The 12,494-nt window shown below is 38.4% G+C and overlaps 1 protein-coding gene, 1 long non-coding RNA gene and 1 pseudogene across 4 annotated transcripts; 1 reads left to right on the top strand and 2 right to left on the bottom strand.

Annotated features, from left to right (window-relative positions):
• The first annotated feature begins 6 nt into the window (after positions 1–6).
• LOC145551162 (uncharacterized) lies at positions 7–1,980 on the top strand. The gene is made up of 3 exons (XR_014087002.1): positions 7–210; positions 326–399; positions 745–1,980. It is a non-coding gene; the product is annotated as an uncharacterized LOC145551162 (long non-coding RNA).
• An 88-nt stretch (positions 1,981–2,068) lies between these two features.
• On the bottom strand, positions 2,069–4,346 carry LOC103462691 (UDP-glucuronosyltransferase 2C1 pseudogene; annotated as a pseudogene). Its single transcript, XR_014086996.1, has 2 exons — positions 3,784–4,346; positions 2,069–3,691 (listed from the first exon to the last, which is right to left on the bottom strand). The product of XR_014086996.1 is annotated as a UDP-glucuronosyltransferase 2C1 pseudogene (transcript).
• A 104-nt stretch (positions 4,347–4,450) lies between these two features.
• Positions 4,451–11,663, bottom strand: chrna5 (cholinergic receptor, nicotinic, alpha 5). 2 transcript variants are annotated; one of them, XM_017303945.2, is made up of 8 exons: positions 11,251–11,663; positions 10,856–10,993; positions 8,239–8,390; positions 8,111–8,155; positions 7,394–7,503; positions 7,095–7,272; positions 6,320–7,015; positions 4,451–6,182 (listed from the first exon to the last, which is right to left on the bottom strand). In XM_017303945.2, exons 2-8 carry the CDS (start codon positions 10,947–10,949, stop codon positions 6,024–6,026), a joined length of 1,434 nt encoding a protein of 477 aa, XP_017159434.1. In that variant the 5' UTR covers positions 10,950–10,993; positions 11,251–11,663; the 3' UTR covers positions 4,451–6,023. The 2 variants fall into 2 exon arrangements, with proteins under 2 accessions (XP_017159434.1, XP_081461553.1); XM_081605427.1 differs by lacking the exons at positions 10,856–10,993; positions 11,251–11,663 and adding an exon at positions 7,704–7,771 and having other exon boundaries at positions 8,239–8,285.
• Positions 11,664–12,494: the final 831 nt, after the last annotated feature.

Below are 12,494 nucleotides of genomic sequence, written 5' to 3'. Positions count from 1 at the left end.
CTTTCCGCTTCTCCTTCCAAGCAGTTGCCACAGCACAGCAGCCTCCCCCAATCCACAGCTGCATACAGATGGACTTAGCACAAGTTTTATACCGAATGCCCTTCCTCATGCAAACCTTCCTGTTGTCAGCAACAAGGAGTGGGTTTCAAACGAGGACCAACTTGCAGGGCCACTTGCTGTCGAATCTGAGCCAATGACAACCTCAGTAAGGTTTGTGACGTGACAGAAATGTGAAATGTTAAAGGACTGTATTTAGCTATTTTTATTTATTTTGCTGGAGTAATAGTTGTGTCTAGCATTTAACCTGATAAAATTTTTTCATCAGAAATCAACAGCATTTTGAGACAACAAGGGATGTGACCTATGACTCATGTGAGGAAATTTACAGCGTTATTCCAGGTAGGAGGTCATCATTTACTTTCAGTCTGTAAAGATATTATCATGAGTTAGATATGTTAAACATCAGCACCTGATTTTAATCACTTTCTTCTTCAAAAATATTAATTACAGATCAAATAAGTTATTATTACTTGTATTATTACAAAAAATATTAAACTCCATGTACATTATAATGGCTTTAGCATCACTTGTACGGTCCTTGTGTTCAATATGTGCAATGTAAAACAATTCAAAGACATGCATAAAATGCCTTTCAATCATATTTTAGAAAGTAACTGTGAATACAGAAGTGCTAAACAAAGAAGCACAGATACATCTTGACAGCTTCCTGTTTTTTCACCACAGATGATTCATCTGCAGGACCAAGTATGTTACGTGTGCTGTACGCCACTTCTTTCAAAAAGCAACAAAAGTCATCATGAAAGTCACCAGAACAAGACTTCACCTGAATGTGATGCATAAATCCATTACATGAATGTATTTTGTTCATTTCACTTTTATGCTACTCCAGGACAATGCAACAGTGTTGACCTGATAGATTTAGCCACAAGGACAGTGCATGTGTCTTTAACAGTCTTAACTTTATGCCAGTTCCTTGTAAAACAACTTTAACTACATCAAGCTTGGGACTGTGAAAATGAATTTTCTAGTGGTACCATAGATTCAAAATTAGACTTAGGTCTCCATTTTGACTGGGTCTATTATCCATTGGAGGCTGCAAAACTTAACCAAGCAGTTAGGATATTGTTATATATACACATGTGGACTGTGCTTACTCATTACATAACATCGGGATCAAGTTGGTTGCACTGGTTTTTATTTAGCTGTAACAGAGTAATGGAGACTGTACACAAAGACATACACCATATTTATACGATTTCTATTTGTAAAAATAAATCTGTCTTTATCTTCTTGTTCATCAATATGCACTGCATGTTCTACTGCGTAAAATCCCAGTGAAACACAAAGAAATTTGTTTTATAATAACAAAATGTGAAAATTCCAAGTCGTATGAAAACTTTTGAATTATGTTGAAAATTCTACTATTTTGGGTTCTTTTTTTGTTGTTTTTGTTTTGTCTATTGGAGAGTACTTATGTGTACTTTATGAAGCATTATGGGTTCAACTAGTTGCGTGCTTAATTAATTTAATTTTGCCAATGTGTTTCACTTTTTGCTCTGTATATACTGAATGCTGATGGCAATACTGTTTTGGTTAGTACACCTATAGCTGCAATGTTCACTATGTCCACTTGATTTCTGTAAAGTGAATAAGAAAATGTCTATTCAGTTCTTTGAAAAAGTACATTTTGGAGCCAACAGTGAAAATAAATAAATTTACAACCATTAGTGCTGTGAAAAGTTTAAAAAAGAAAACCAGGGAATTGCATTTTTCAAGACTAACTTGAACTTTTAAATGACTTACTCTGAAATGCTTTAATAATTATGATTTATGTAATTCCCTCTTGAGACAAATGGCATTTATTGCTGGTTGTTGCACTTTGTTTTTATCGCAGCCACAGATGAGTAATCTTGCACCTAATGTGTAACAGTGCAGAATAACTTACAGGAAGTGCTTACTTCTCTTTAAGACTTAAGTGAAACGAGATATTTATATCATACAAAATATTCAGTCAACATGTGGTCAGTTTAAATGAATAATCAACACAGAACCTTGTCATTTTTTCTTCGTTTGATTAGTTTTTCCTTTCAAGCATTTTGCAAGACAAAGCAATCTGAAAGTCATAACAACTGAAAATGTAATCACTGCAACAACAAACAGGAAGAACAGGAAAACATCTACAGAGTAGTAGGAATACCAAGGCAGTCTGTGGGACTCGGTTCTCAGATGAGCTGCACCTTGGTGTCTTATTACAAATTCTATCCAGAAGAGGGCGGTATCGATCGGCTTCATTGGCTGATCCCTGTGCAATCTGGAGAGTCTTTGCATGTTAATCCTGTAGGATGGTTCAGACAGTACTTCTTTGACAGTTTTCAGAAATGTGTCCTCTTTGTCCACAGTAGCTAAGGTAAGGATCTTAGCTGCTCCTCTGTCTTGCAGTCGGAGAAGATTGTCATACTGGTCATAAAACACAGGTAAACCCACTACTGGTACTCCATGGTAAATGGCCTCCTGGACTCCATTTGTTCCTCCGTGAGCCACAAATAGTTTCACCTTTGGATGTCCTAAAAGGTCTTTTTGTGGCATCCAGTCAACCAGTAAAGTGTTTTTTCCCACATTGGCTGGTTTGCTACCTTTATAGCTCCAGATTACTTTCTGAGGTAACTGACCAAAGGCTTCAGTAATTTTGTTTGTCACATCTGAAGGGAGTTCACTCACAAAAGTCCCAAGAGACATGATGATGACGCCATGCTGTCCTGAGCTCTGAACAAACTCCTCCAGGTTCTTAGGAAGAGGTTTAGCTGGTTCACACTGAAAGCCCCCAATGTAGATGGCATTTGGCATGGTAGGACGGGGGAACTCAAAAACAAAATCCACTCTCATGAGCCACAGGTCTGCTCCCCGCAACAAGTCACTGTATCTAACATCTGGGCCAAAGAATTTATTACAGATGGCTTGATACTGGGGACTGATCAGAAAGGTGTCCTGAACTTCCCAGATGGTGTAGAAAAGGAGATTTTTGACTCTCTGTATGAAGGTCATTTTGTCTGTCAGTCCTGAGCCTGTCATTGGGATGTAAGATAAAGGAGACGGTGCAAGGGCTAAGTGGCCCTCCCCACTGGTAACCCATCTCACATTATAGACTAGCGGTAGTTTAAGAGCGTGGGCTAACATTATCCCAGCTCCCCACGCAGGATCAGTCATTACCAGGTCATACTTTTTTGCCTTTAAACCATTCATAAACCTTTTATCCTCCAACATTGTGCTGGCCATCTTGCACATCATGCCGTGCATGTCGAACATAGCTTTAAACATTTCAACCTGCAAACTCAGGAAGCTCATAACAGAGCTCTCTCCTCTCTCTAATGCAAAAATCTTTCTAAGGATTGGGTTGATGAAATCATGATTGAAAGCTCTGGCAACAGGAACCGTGATGGTTTTGTAGTATGGAGAGTCATTCTTGATGTACCAGCTTTTATTGGTCCTTATTACATCAATGGAGTGCCCACGAGAGTGGAGAGCTTGAATCATAATGTCCATATTCACCCAGTGGCTGCCTTCCAAAGGAATGATCAAAATCCTGCCACCGTGACCAACTCTCCAGGAAAGGAATACTGCAAATACTATGAAAACATATGCTGTGGCTTTCCCCCTGGATTCCATCTTTAGCCTAAAAGAAAAAATATATATCATTTCACAAACTATTTCTATGTAAAACATGTTGTTTTACATAGAAAATGGAAAAGAAAATCCATTACCTACCTGCTTTGAATGAAGGGGGTCTAGTGAGATTCTTAGTTTTCTGTATGAAACATCTTCTGTTCTGCACAAGAAAGGCAATTGAAAATTCCAGAAAAAACGTGTATAAAGCGATTATGGATTAGCTTACCTTGGTGGGGGAGGCTGTTCAGCAAAAAGAAGTGGTCTCTTTGTTCTGCATTCTGCAACAAGCCTGCTTTGAATTCAAGGTTGTTCTTACAATCTGAGATCCTTTTTAGATTGAACTTTTATTTACCAACCTACAATTATTGTCATCTTTAGCATATATTAATTAGCAAACTCATGTTGGCATGGTTTGCAAAGTGACAACAGCTGGAAAAACAATAAAATATAGCTCATATGCATGTTTTTTTTATAAATATATATATATAAACTTTCTTAATTATTTTTTTGAATGATCAATCATATGTCACGACTCCTAAGTGGCATTGTATGATCCTGATCAAAGACTAAAGGGTATTTGTTAAAATAAAAGGCTAGGTTTGTGTATATTTGAGTCTATCTGTCTTTAATTTTGACTTTTTTGAAAATTCATCCTATCATGAAAAAAGAACAGTTCAAATGCAGTAATAAAACTCCCAAATGTCTGTAGTGACACACAGACACTGATGTTGCCTTATGTAAACTACTGACAAGTACATAGCATAAATACATTTGTATATATATTTATTTATTTAATATAGCAAATTATTTTCAGTATGCAGTACACAGTTGAGTAGGAACTGGCCAGACTAAGAGTCAGCTCCAGTGATCCCGACGCCATAGTCTCATGTGTTCTGACCTTCATCTACAATCATTAGATATACAGTAAATCATAAGCAGAAGAACAGGATTCTGGATGTAAGCAGCTTAATGAGCTTCCTCTACAGAGTAGCTGAACAACTCTTGTCTTCACCCCTTCTGTCTTGATGACCTTCTGATTTTGTAGTTTTAATTTATCAACATTTTCTGTTTTGGAAAATTGTCTCATTTTTCTGAGGAAAATGCTGTGTAAGGCATTTTGTTCTCTTGTGACCTTATACAAGAGAACATTATATTTTATAGGTGTGTGGTCACTTGGAGGCAATGAATGCTCCAGTAAAAAGCCTATGGGTCTTCTTGGCATTGTGACCAAATATTTGTGCTGCAGAATTTGATCTTGCCTATGCGCCTGTAATAAAGCTGTTGTGACACAGTTTGGTGTGATAAATTAGTTGTCTTTTCACCTAATTTCTTGACATACAATTGGTATGCTGTTAATATCGCTCTTTTACAGCTTGTTCAAAGAATGCAGAGTTTGTCCTCTGGTTGAAAGGAGAGCTGGGAATTTTAAATACTGACAAGAAAGACTGTTAGTCTGTAAGTAGATTCCAGTTAACAGAACATTTGTTCTATATGCTAAGCTAAAACTCAAATGACTGAATTCCCTCATAAGTCCTTCAGCTCTGCAGAGGCCTTTAGCAAAACATTCAAGTCACCCAGGCATGTTGCTGTAACAAACGAGTTACAGGATAGTAGCTCTCCAGGACTGAGGTTGGGCACCCCAGAGTCCAAAACCATGCCTGAACTTTGTTGTTACTGAAAAATGTGACCCACCTTTAGAAGGAATTCAAGATGTTTGCTCTGAAAGGAAGCAGATTGCAGGCTAACTTCAAGTCCTGACAAGAAAATCTGCAAGGAGTCAGCAAACAAGCTCTTATGTTTAGCTCAGAAAATGTTTTCCAGAATGCCTCTCATTAGAAAGCTTATGATAAAAAGAAAAGGAGAGTTTTACTGCTGAAATTATGCACCAGAATTGCAAGTGTACTGATGCAAAATATTCTGTAGATCTACGCATTAAGAAAAGTGCAAAATAGAACAAAATGAAACAAAAAGAATGTCATATTAATGACATGCTTTTACTCAAAGGATATGTTCTTCCTGGATTATGTCGTTCTGTCCATTGCTACGGCAGTTGTCATGATTTAAACTACATAAATATGTATCTACTTTTTCTTGTGTTGCTTTTCCTGTCCAGCTGCTCTTTAGAAACAAGCTTAGAATAATACTATAAAATGCACATGTATACATGTCAGCAATAACTGTGTTCAGAGTTGCAGCATTATTTCTGGCACAATAGAATATCAGAAATCGAATGCAAAGGAATGTCGTGAATAGTCTGCACTGTCATTCAAATGTCTCAGATGGTCTGAAGAGCAGTTAATGTGCTTTTCTTTCATCTCCCGTTGTGATTAAAGACGTTTCTAGAGAGTACTGCCGGGATGAGTAGGGACGATGATGCTGGCCCATTTGTGAATGACTGGGATGAAGAGGAGAGCAGATCCAAGAACTGCCACCAGAAGGAAGGCCCACAGAAACATTCGATCCAGGACCTGAGCGGCAAACTTCCAGTCTCGCACCACCTGTAGGAAAAAAGAAGCACAAATCAACCACTAAGAATATTACCAATAGCTTTGTGATAAGGAAATTTGGAACTGATTAATGATTGGTATTCTTTTTCAGCATTTTGTGAAAAATGCTTTAAAAAGGTCAAACTCACCTCTCTAACCTGGTTTTCTTTAACTACATGCATGGTGATGTAGCGAATAGATTCCAAAGCTGCTTGGAGGTTGTGCTGGGTGTAGAGAAGTGGCGTGAGCTCAGGGGTTGGGTTTGTCATCTTCCCTAATCCAACATTTCCTTCTGATTCAGGCACTCTGGCTGCAGCGTAGCGATCCACATGGCTGCGCATGCATAGCAGCTTAGGTAGCCGATGTAGGAAAATCCTTCTCACCCACGGTGCCATGCAATTATGTGTCGATGAGGAGCGATGGTGGATGTTGATGGCAAAGACGGTGATGACTATTGAGAGTGTGACAAAGATCATGGTAAAGACCAGGTATTCCCCAATAAGAGGGATTGCCTTGGAAGAGGAAGGGATGATCTCTTCAATGACCAAGAGGAAGACTGTGAGCGACACCAGCACCGAGGTGCAGAGAGAGATCTTTTCACCTCCGTTTGAGGGCAGATAGAAGACAAGGATGGTGAGAAAGGACAGGCCAATGCAAGGGATGATGAGGAAGAGAGTGTAGAAAAGAGGCAGTCTGCGGATAATGAAGAAATAGGTGATGGTGGGATAGGATCTGCTGCCATCAGTTCTGAGACCACGGCTGCCTGTTGCTTTCACTATCTCCCATTCCCCATTGTCAAAATAATCCTGCTTGTCCACATGGAAATCTTCCAGAAGGACGTCCACCTATGAGAATACATCATAAAATTAGTAACAGGTTACCACTGCTAATGCACTGTGCACTTTCAATGAAATTTAGACTCACTTGTGAGCCGTCATAGGTCCAGGATCCAAACTTCATTGAACAGTTCTGGAGGTCAAATGGGAAGAAGGTGACATCAATGGTGCAGGCGGACTTGTAGTTGGCTGGTGGATTCCATGAAATGGTTCCGTCATACTTTACGACAGCCTTAGTGATAGTTCCCTCAAATCGTCCATCTGAACTGTAGAGACAAAACAACCTGTGTGGCTCTGTGTGGTGTGATTACAGTTTTCTAAAACCCTTAAATTATTACCTCTAATCTAATATTATCATATAGCAGCCCGCCCCATTGTGTCACATACTTGTCATAAAGTACAACATCAGGAAGCCAGATCCTGTCTGAGGGAACACGAATGGCTGTGATGCCCAGAAAGTCTTCAGGGCTCCATCTCAATTTCATATCAACCCATTCCTATACAAGAGAGAATAAATAATTTCAGGAAAAAATATAAGTTCAATTTCCTTTGCAACAACTGACAATGGAAGGCAACACTGTTTGCTTTGGTTTTAGTATCCCATGGCATTGACCTGACACATACAGTTAAAGTAAACGGGCTAAAAACAGCTTTAAATTGAACATATAGCCACTTTGGGAATGATAGATCATCTCACCTGCCCCTGCCCTTCAGTTTCCCAATGTGGCATGATGTAACTTATCACTGTGGCAGAATGTATCCGAACTGAAACAAAGAGCTGGGTTTAATAATTTATAAGACCCGCCACAGGGTCCATATATACAGCTGACAGGAGCAGGAGAGGGGATGGAGCGGGCATGGGGAAGCAGGTGTGTAGGCACAGGGTCGAATTGGCTCAAATAGATGAGAACTGTCAGTGAAATGCCACCAGACCTGATTAAAAAATCCCCACAGAGGGACAGACTGCTTCTGCTTACCTGCTAGGACTGAAAGCACTTTCACACACAAAATGGCTATGGACACCAAATAGGTTTACCAGGACATTAACCTGCAGTATGAAGAAATGAAATCTAAATTCAGTTATGTATGTATTACTTTACTTGCCTGTTTTATCCAAACATTAGTTGTCATTAACTGGTTTTTCTCATCCTGAAAGGGAAAATAAAAAAGTTAATGACTATAACACAAACCTTCAGAGCCATTGCAAAGGATTAGAAAACCTTTAAGCTCACCACATCAACCAGCTGGGAGATGGCCAACCCAAACTTCACACTGATAGTCTGGTTTAGGTACTCCACTGGACGAACCCATTTCTGGTAGTTTTGAAAGAGGTATTTGAACAGTTTGTCCTCTGCTTTTGCATAGGAAGAGAGATTTGGAACCTCTGACATGTGAGAAAAGACAGAAAAATACAGGTTTTACGGGTTGAGTATGAAGTAGAACACTATCCTGGATTTTTCTACAGCATTATGTAGGAAAATACATAATGTTGTATTTTTCATAGAAAAATTATGTCAGCATTATGCCTGACAGTTTGATTCCTCATTGATTTAAAATTTTAAATGAAAACAATTAAGAGTATTTGTGTTTCAAAATTATAAAAAATTGGCACGATGATTGCCCGTCTAATTTGAGAAGCAAAGCCTCACAGGAACCGTCCACTAAGCTCTGACTCTGTTCTTGCAATCAGAAGGAAGAAGATCCATGTTTGCATATTTTTCTCCATCAAGCTTTAGGAGTGCTAGTTCATGTTTAATCTTATTTGGACTGGCATTGATGGATAGTAGAATTAAAATATTTCCCAGGAATTGTGGAAAGGTCCACCTGTCTCCTCTATGTAGTGCTTTTCCAGTCATTTTGACCACTCAAAGCACTTTATACTCTAGAGTCACATTCACCCATTCGCACACTGATTAGTAGGCAATTTGAGGCTAAGTGCCTTGCCCAAGGGCCACATTGACATGTAGCAGAAGGAAGCTGGAATTGAACCTACAACCTTCTGATCACAAGACAACTATTCTACCCACACAGCCACAGTCGCCTCACTTGCATTGTCTATACTTGCATTATATTCTCCCTTGGTTCCTTCAGTTACTCTTGGTTTATTATGTAACTCCTAGTTTCTGCTCTGCTTTTGGATTTGTTTCGGCTTCATTTCCTCCTTTGGATTTTGTGTAGTAATTTAGCCTCCTTTAAAACTAGCAGTACAAAAACAAAATCCAGTCCAGTCAATTGTCTCATTAGAAATAATTTAGAGGCCTCTGCACTTTGCCTAAGCACATTAGTAAACAGCATCATCTGAAAATCTTAAATAATATCGGACAAGTGCAAAACTAATCAAAACAGGGCAGTCTTAACAGGCTGGTGAGAAGAGAAGCAGCTTACAGAACCATGCTAACTCTAAGGAGTTGCAGAGATCCAGAGCTCATGTGAGATAATCTGTCAAGAGAATAGTCCTGCACTCCCCAAATCTGGGATTTATACGAGCATGGTAAGAAGAATGTCATTTGCAGTTCACCACAAAGCATGTAGAGGACAAAGCAACTTCGTATTAGGAGTTGCTTTAGAAAGATGTGGCCAAAATTGAGTTATTTACCCTACATAGAAAATTCTGTAATGCTACTATGTAATGTAATGTAATGTAATACAAACAAGTTTATATTTTCATGATACATGACTATATAATATATTATATGACATGATAGACCAAATCTTATCAAGAATCTATGTGGGGACTTAAAAACTGGTGTTCGGAGTTGTTCTCCATCCAGTAAACTTATTTTTGATTTACCCAATTAAAAATAGAATGGGTAAATATTCCTGTCTATATGAGTGTCAAGCTTGTATAGACACAACAGCTGTAATTGCAGCAAAAGGTGGTTCTTCAAAATGCTGAGTCAAGGAAGCTGAATATCGCATTTTTCTGAATTCAGTATCCTTTTTCTTTCACCTCTGAATTACACACACTGGTGAGTTGTTCTATCAGTTAAAATCCAGATAAGATCCACTGCATCTTCTGGTTGTGGGGAGACAAATAACGAAAAAGCTGATGAGGGTGTCAATATTGCAAAGTACTGCAGCTGAAAATTCACCACAATGATGGCCACACAGGTGTGTATCACTAATATAGATACATGCCCAGCCACTCACTGTGCGATAAATAAATTCAGGATCACCCTGCCTTCTTTACAACATGCTATCCCATGAGATAGGCTGTTTCCTCTTTTTGGAAATGTTGTTTGTGGCCTGAGGTACTGTTGGGGAAAGAAAAAAACAATGAATAATATCTGTGCAGTTTAATCCATCAAAACTAAACTAATCTGCTGCAGAGTAAAATTAATATTTAATGTTACCCATTGCATTTTGATGAATAATGTTGCTGCTCAGGAGTGAAGCATTATGAAACAAAAACACTGTTTTCAAATGAACATAAATTACATAATTTGATGGGTGGCTCATTCCCGATATGAAGCTCTTCAGTGATAGTAAATCTTTGTTAAGGCAGTCTAAATACAATAATCCATAAAAACAGAATGTCCCTGGCAGTTTTTATTTGTGTTTACTTCAGCTTGATCCACTCATGTTGTCAGTTGTTTACATCTCTGCTTAGAAAAGCTCTTAGATGCCTTGTTGCTTGAACAAAGAATGCTTTATATTTACCTAATTTTAATCATGTATTCTTTTAGATTTAAAAAAATAAAATAAAAATAAAAAAATCATCTGGACTTCATGATTAGGTATAGTACCTGATGCATTATATTTTGTACTGACAGAAAGCAATATGTATCCCTTTTTTCTACTTGAATAATTTAAATAAGAGTTTTTTCATGCATACAGTACAATACTTACGAAAAGAGTGACACAGGTGGTACCAGCACAGAGATGGAAGCAGCATCAGCAGCAGTACATGGAAAGTGGTCGCCTCTCCTGCTCTAAGCATCATGTCAAAGTTGAACACAAGCAGCTGGTCTATTAGGCATCCCAAAGCTGTCAATAGTAACATAAATTCAAAAAACACTCAATAAATTGAGTCTACTAAGAAATCACCTGTATTTATTGGCAATAACCTTCATTTATCTTGCCTACATGCATCTTCTACTGACCACTGGACCGATAACACTTTTAATACAGGAATAGCACCCTGCACAAATCGAGAATGCCCTCCACCTTCACCTTGCAAACATGAACCTCTTATAAGAAATAAATGCAGTCCACATTGCAGCATGCACAGGCTGGATGCGTACCTGCTCCGACTCTTTCTCATTAACACAGAATCCAGCGTGGCGGCAGATGAAAGGTGGAGGGAGTCCTGACAACAGCAACTGTGCTGCATCGCTCTCCTCCATTCCAGGCAGGTTCTTTTTCTTGCCTCCCACAGGCGCTGCTGCACTCCCGGCTGCATCCAGTTGTGCACAGGCAACGTATTCTGTTCTCCTCTCACCCCTCCTTTTCCTCCTTCTCCCTCCTCACAGTCCTCCTCAGCCCCTCCACCACAACCGGCATCTCTCCTTCTGTGCTCTGAGAAATCCAGCCACTCATCACATGCAGTAATAGCCATCCTCTGAATTCAGTCAATCTGCTGCCCAGACCAAAGCACTAAATGGCGAGCTTTGATTCCCATCACCATTACAATGTTTCCTGTGATCCACGTCTGCACAGGTGGGGACATGGTAAGACATAGCAAATGGGAGAAAATTGACGTTTTCTTATGTTTTGTGGAAATTAGAAAAAGAAAAACAACGGAGGTGTAAGAAAAAAAAAAAACAATGGAGGTGTAAGTACCATTTTTCAGGGAATCTTATTACAGATATCTGTAATAACCCATTCTGTTGTGGAGTAAATGTGAAGAGAGGCATCATTATCATGCAACTACCAAGCAAGAGAAGGGAACATACCTGAACTGACTTGTATCTACTATTTCTAATTTTGAGCCTATTTGTGTGTTCACTAACCTTTCAACAATGTGTGAAACTTCAGAATTCAATTCAAACTTATGCTGTGAAGTCTGTGTTGTATACAGATTTATTACATACAGATGTAATAAATCCGTATGTAATATGGTTATGGTTTGTACAGAGTTCTGCAGTTACTTTTATCAATTTGGATGATAAAGAAAAACAAAAAAATTTAATGTTCAAGAAAATTAGACACAGTGATGTGTGATCACTACACATCACTGTACACACACACACACACACACACACACACACACACATATATATATATATATATATATATATATATATATATATATATATATATATATATATATATATATATATATATATATATATATATATATATATATATATGAATATGTATATATATATACATATTCATCCATTAACACAAAGTAATAGAATGTCTTGACTGATTTACAAAATTTTACAACCTGGTAAAGGACAGAAACAGGGTGTACTTTCTTTTTACTATTCATGTGCAGGAGCATGAGAAAGAAACAGTTTTGACACACCAACCAATGTGTGTT

This window comes from Poecilia reticulata, chromosome 3 (genome assembly GCF_904066995.2).
Source record: "Poecilia reticulata chromosome 3, P_reticulata-male-v2, whole genome shotgun sequence".
Taxonomy (NCBI): Eukaryota; Metazoa; Chordata; class Actinopteri; order Cyprinodontiformes; family Poeciliidae; genus Poecilia; species Poecilia reticulata.
Note: the sequence above shows the minus strand (reverse complement) of the source record. Positions and strands in the feature narration are given on the sequence as shown.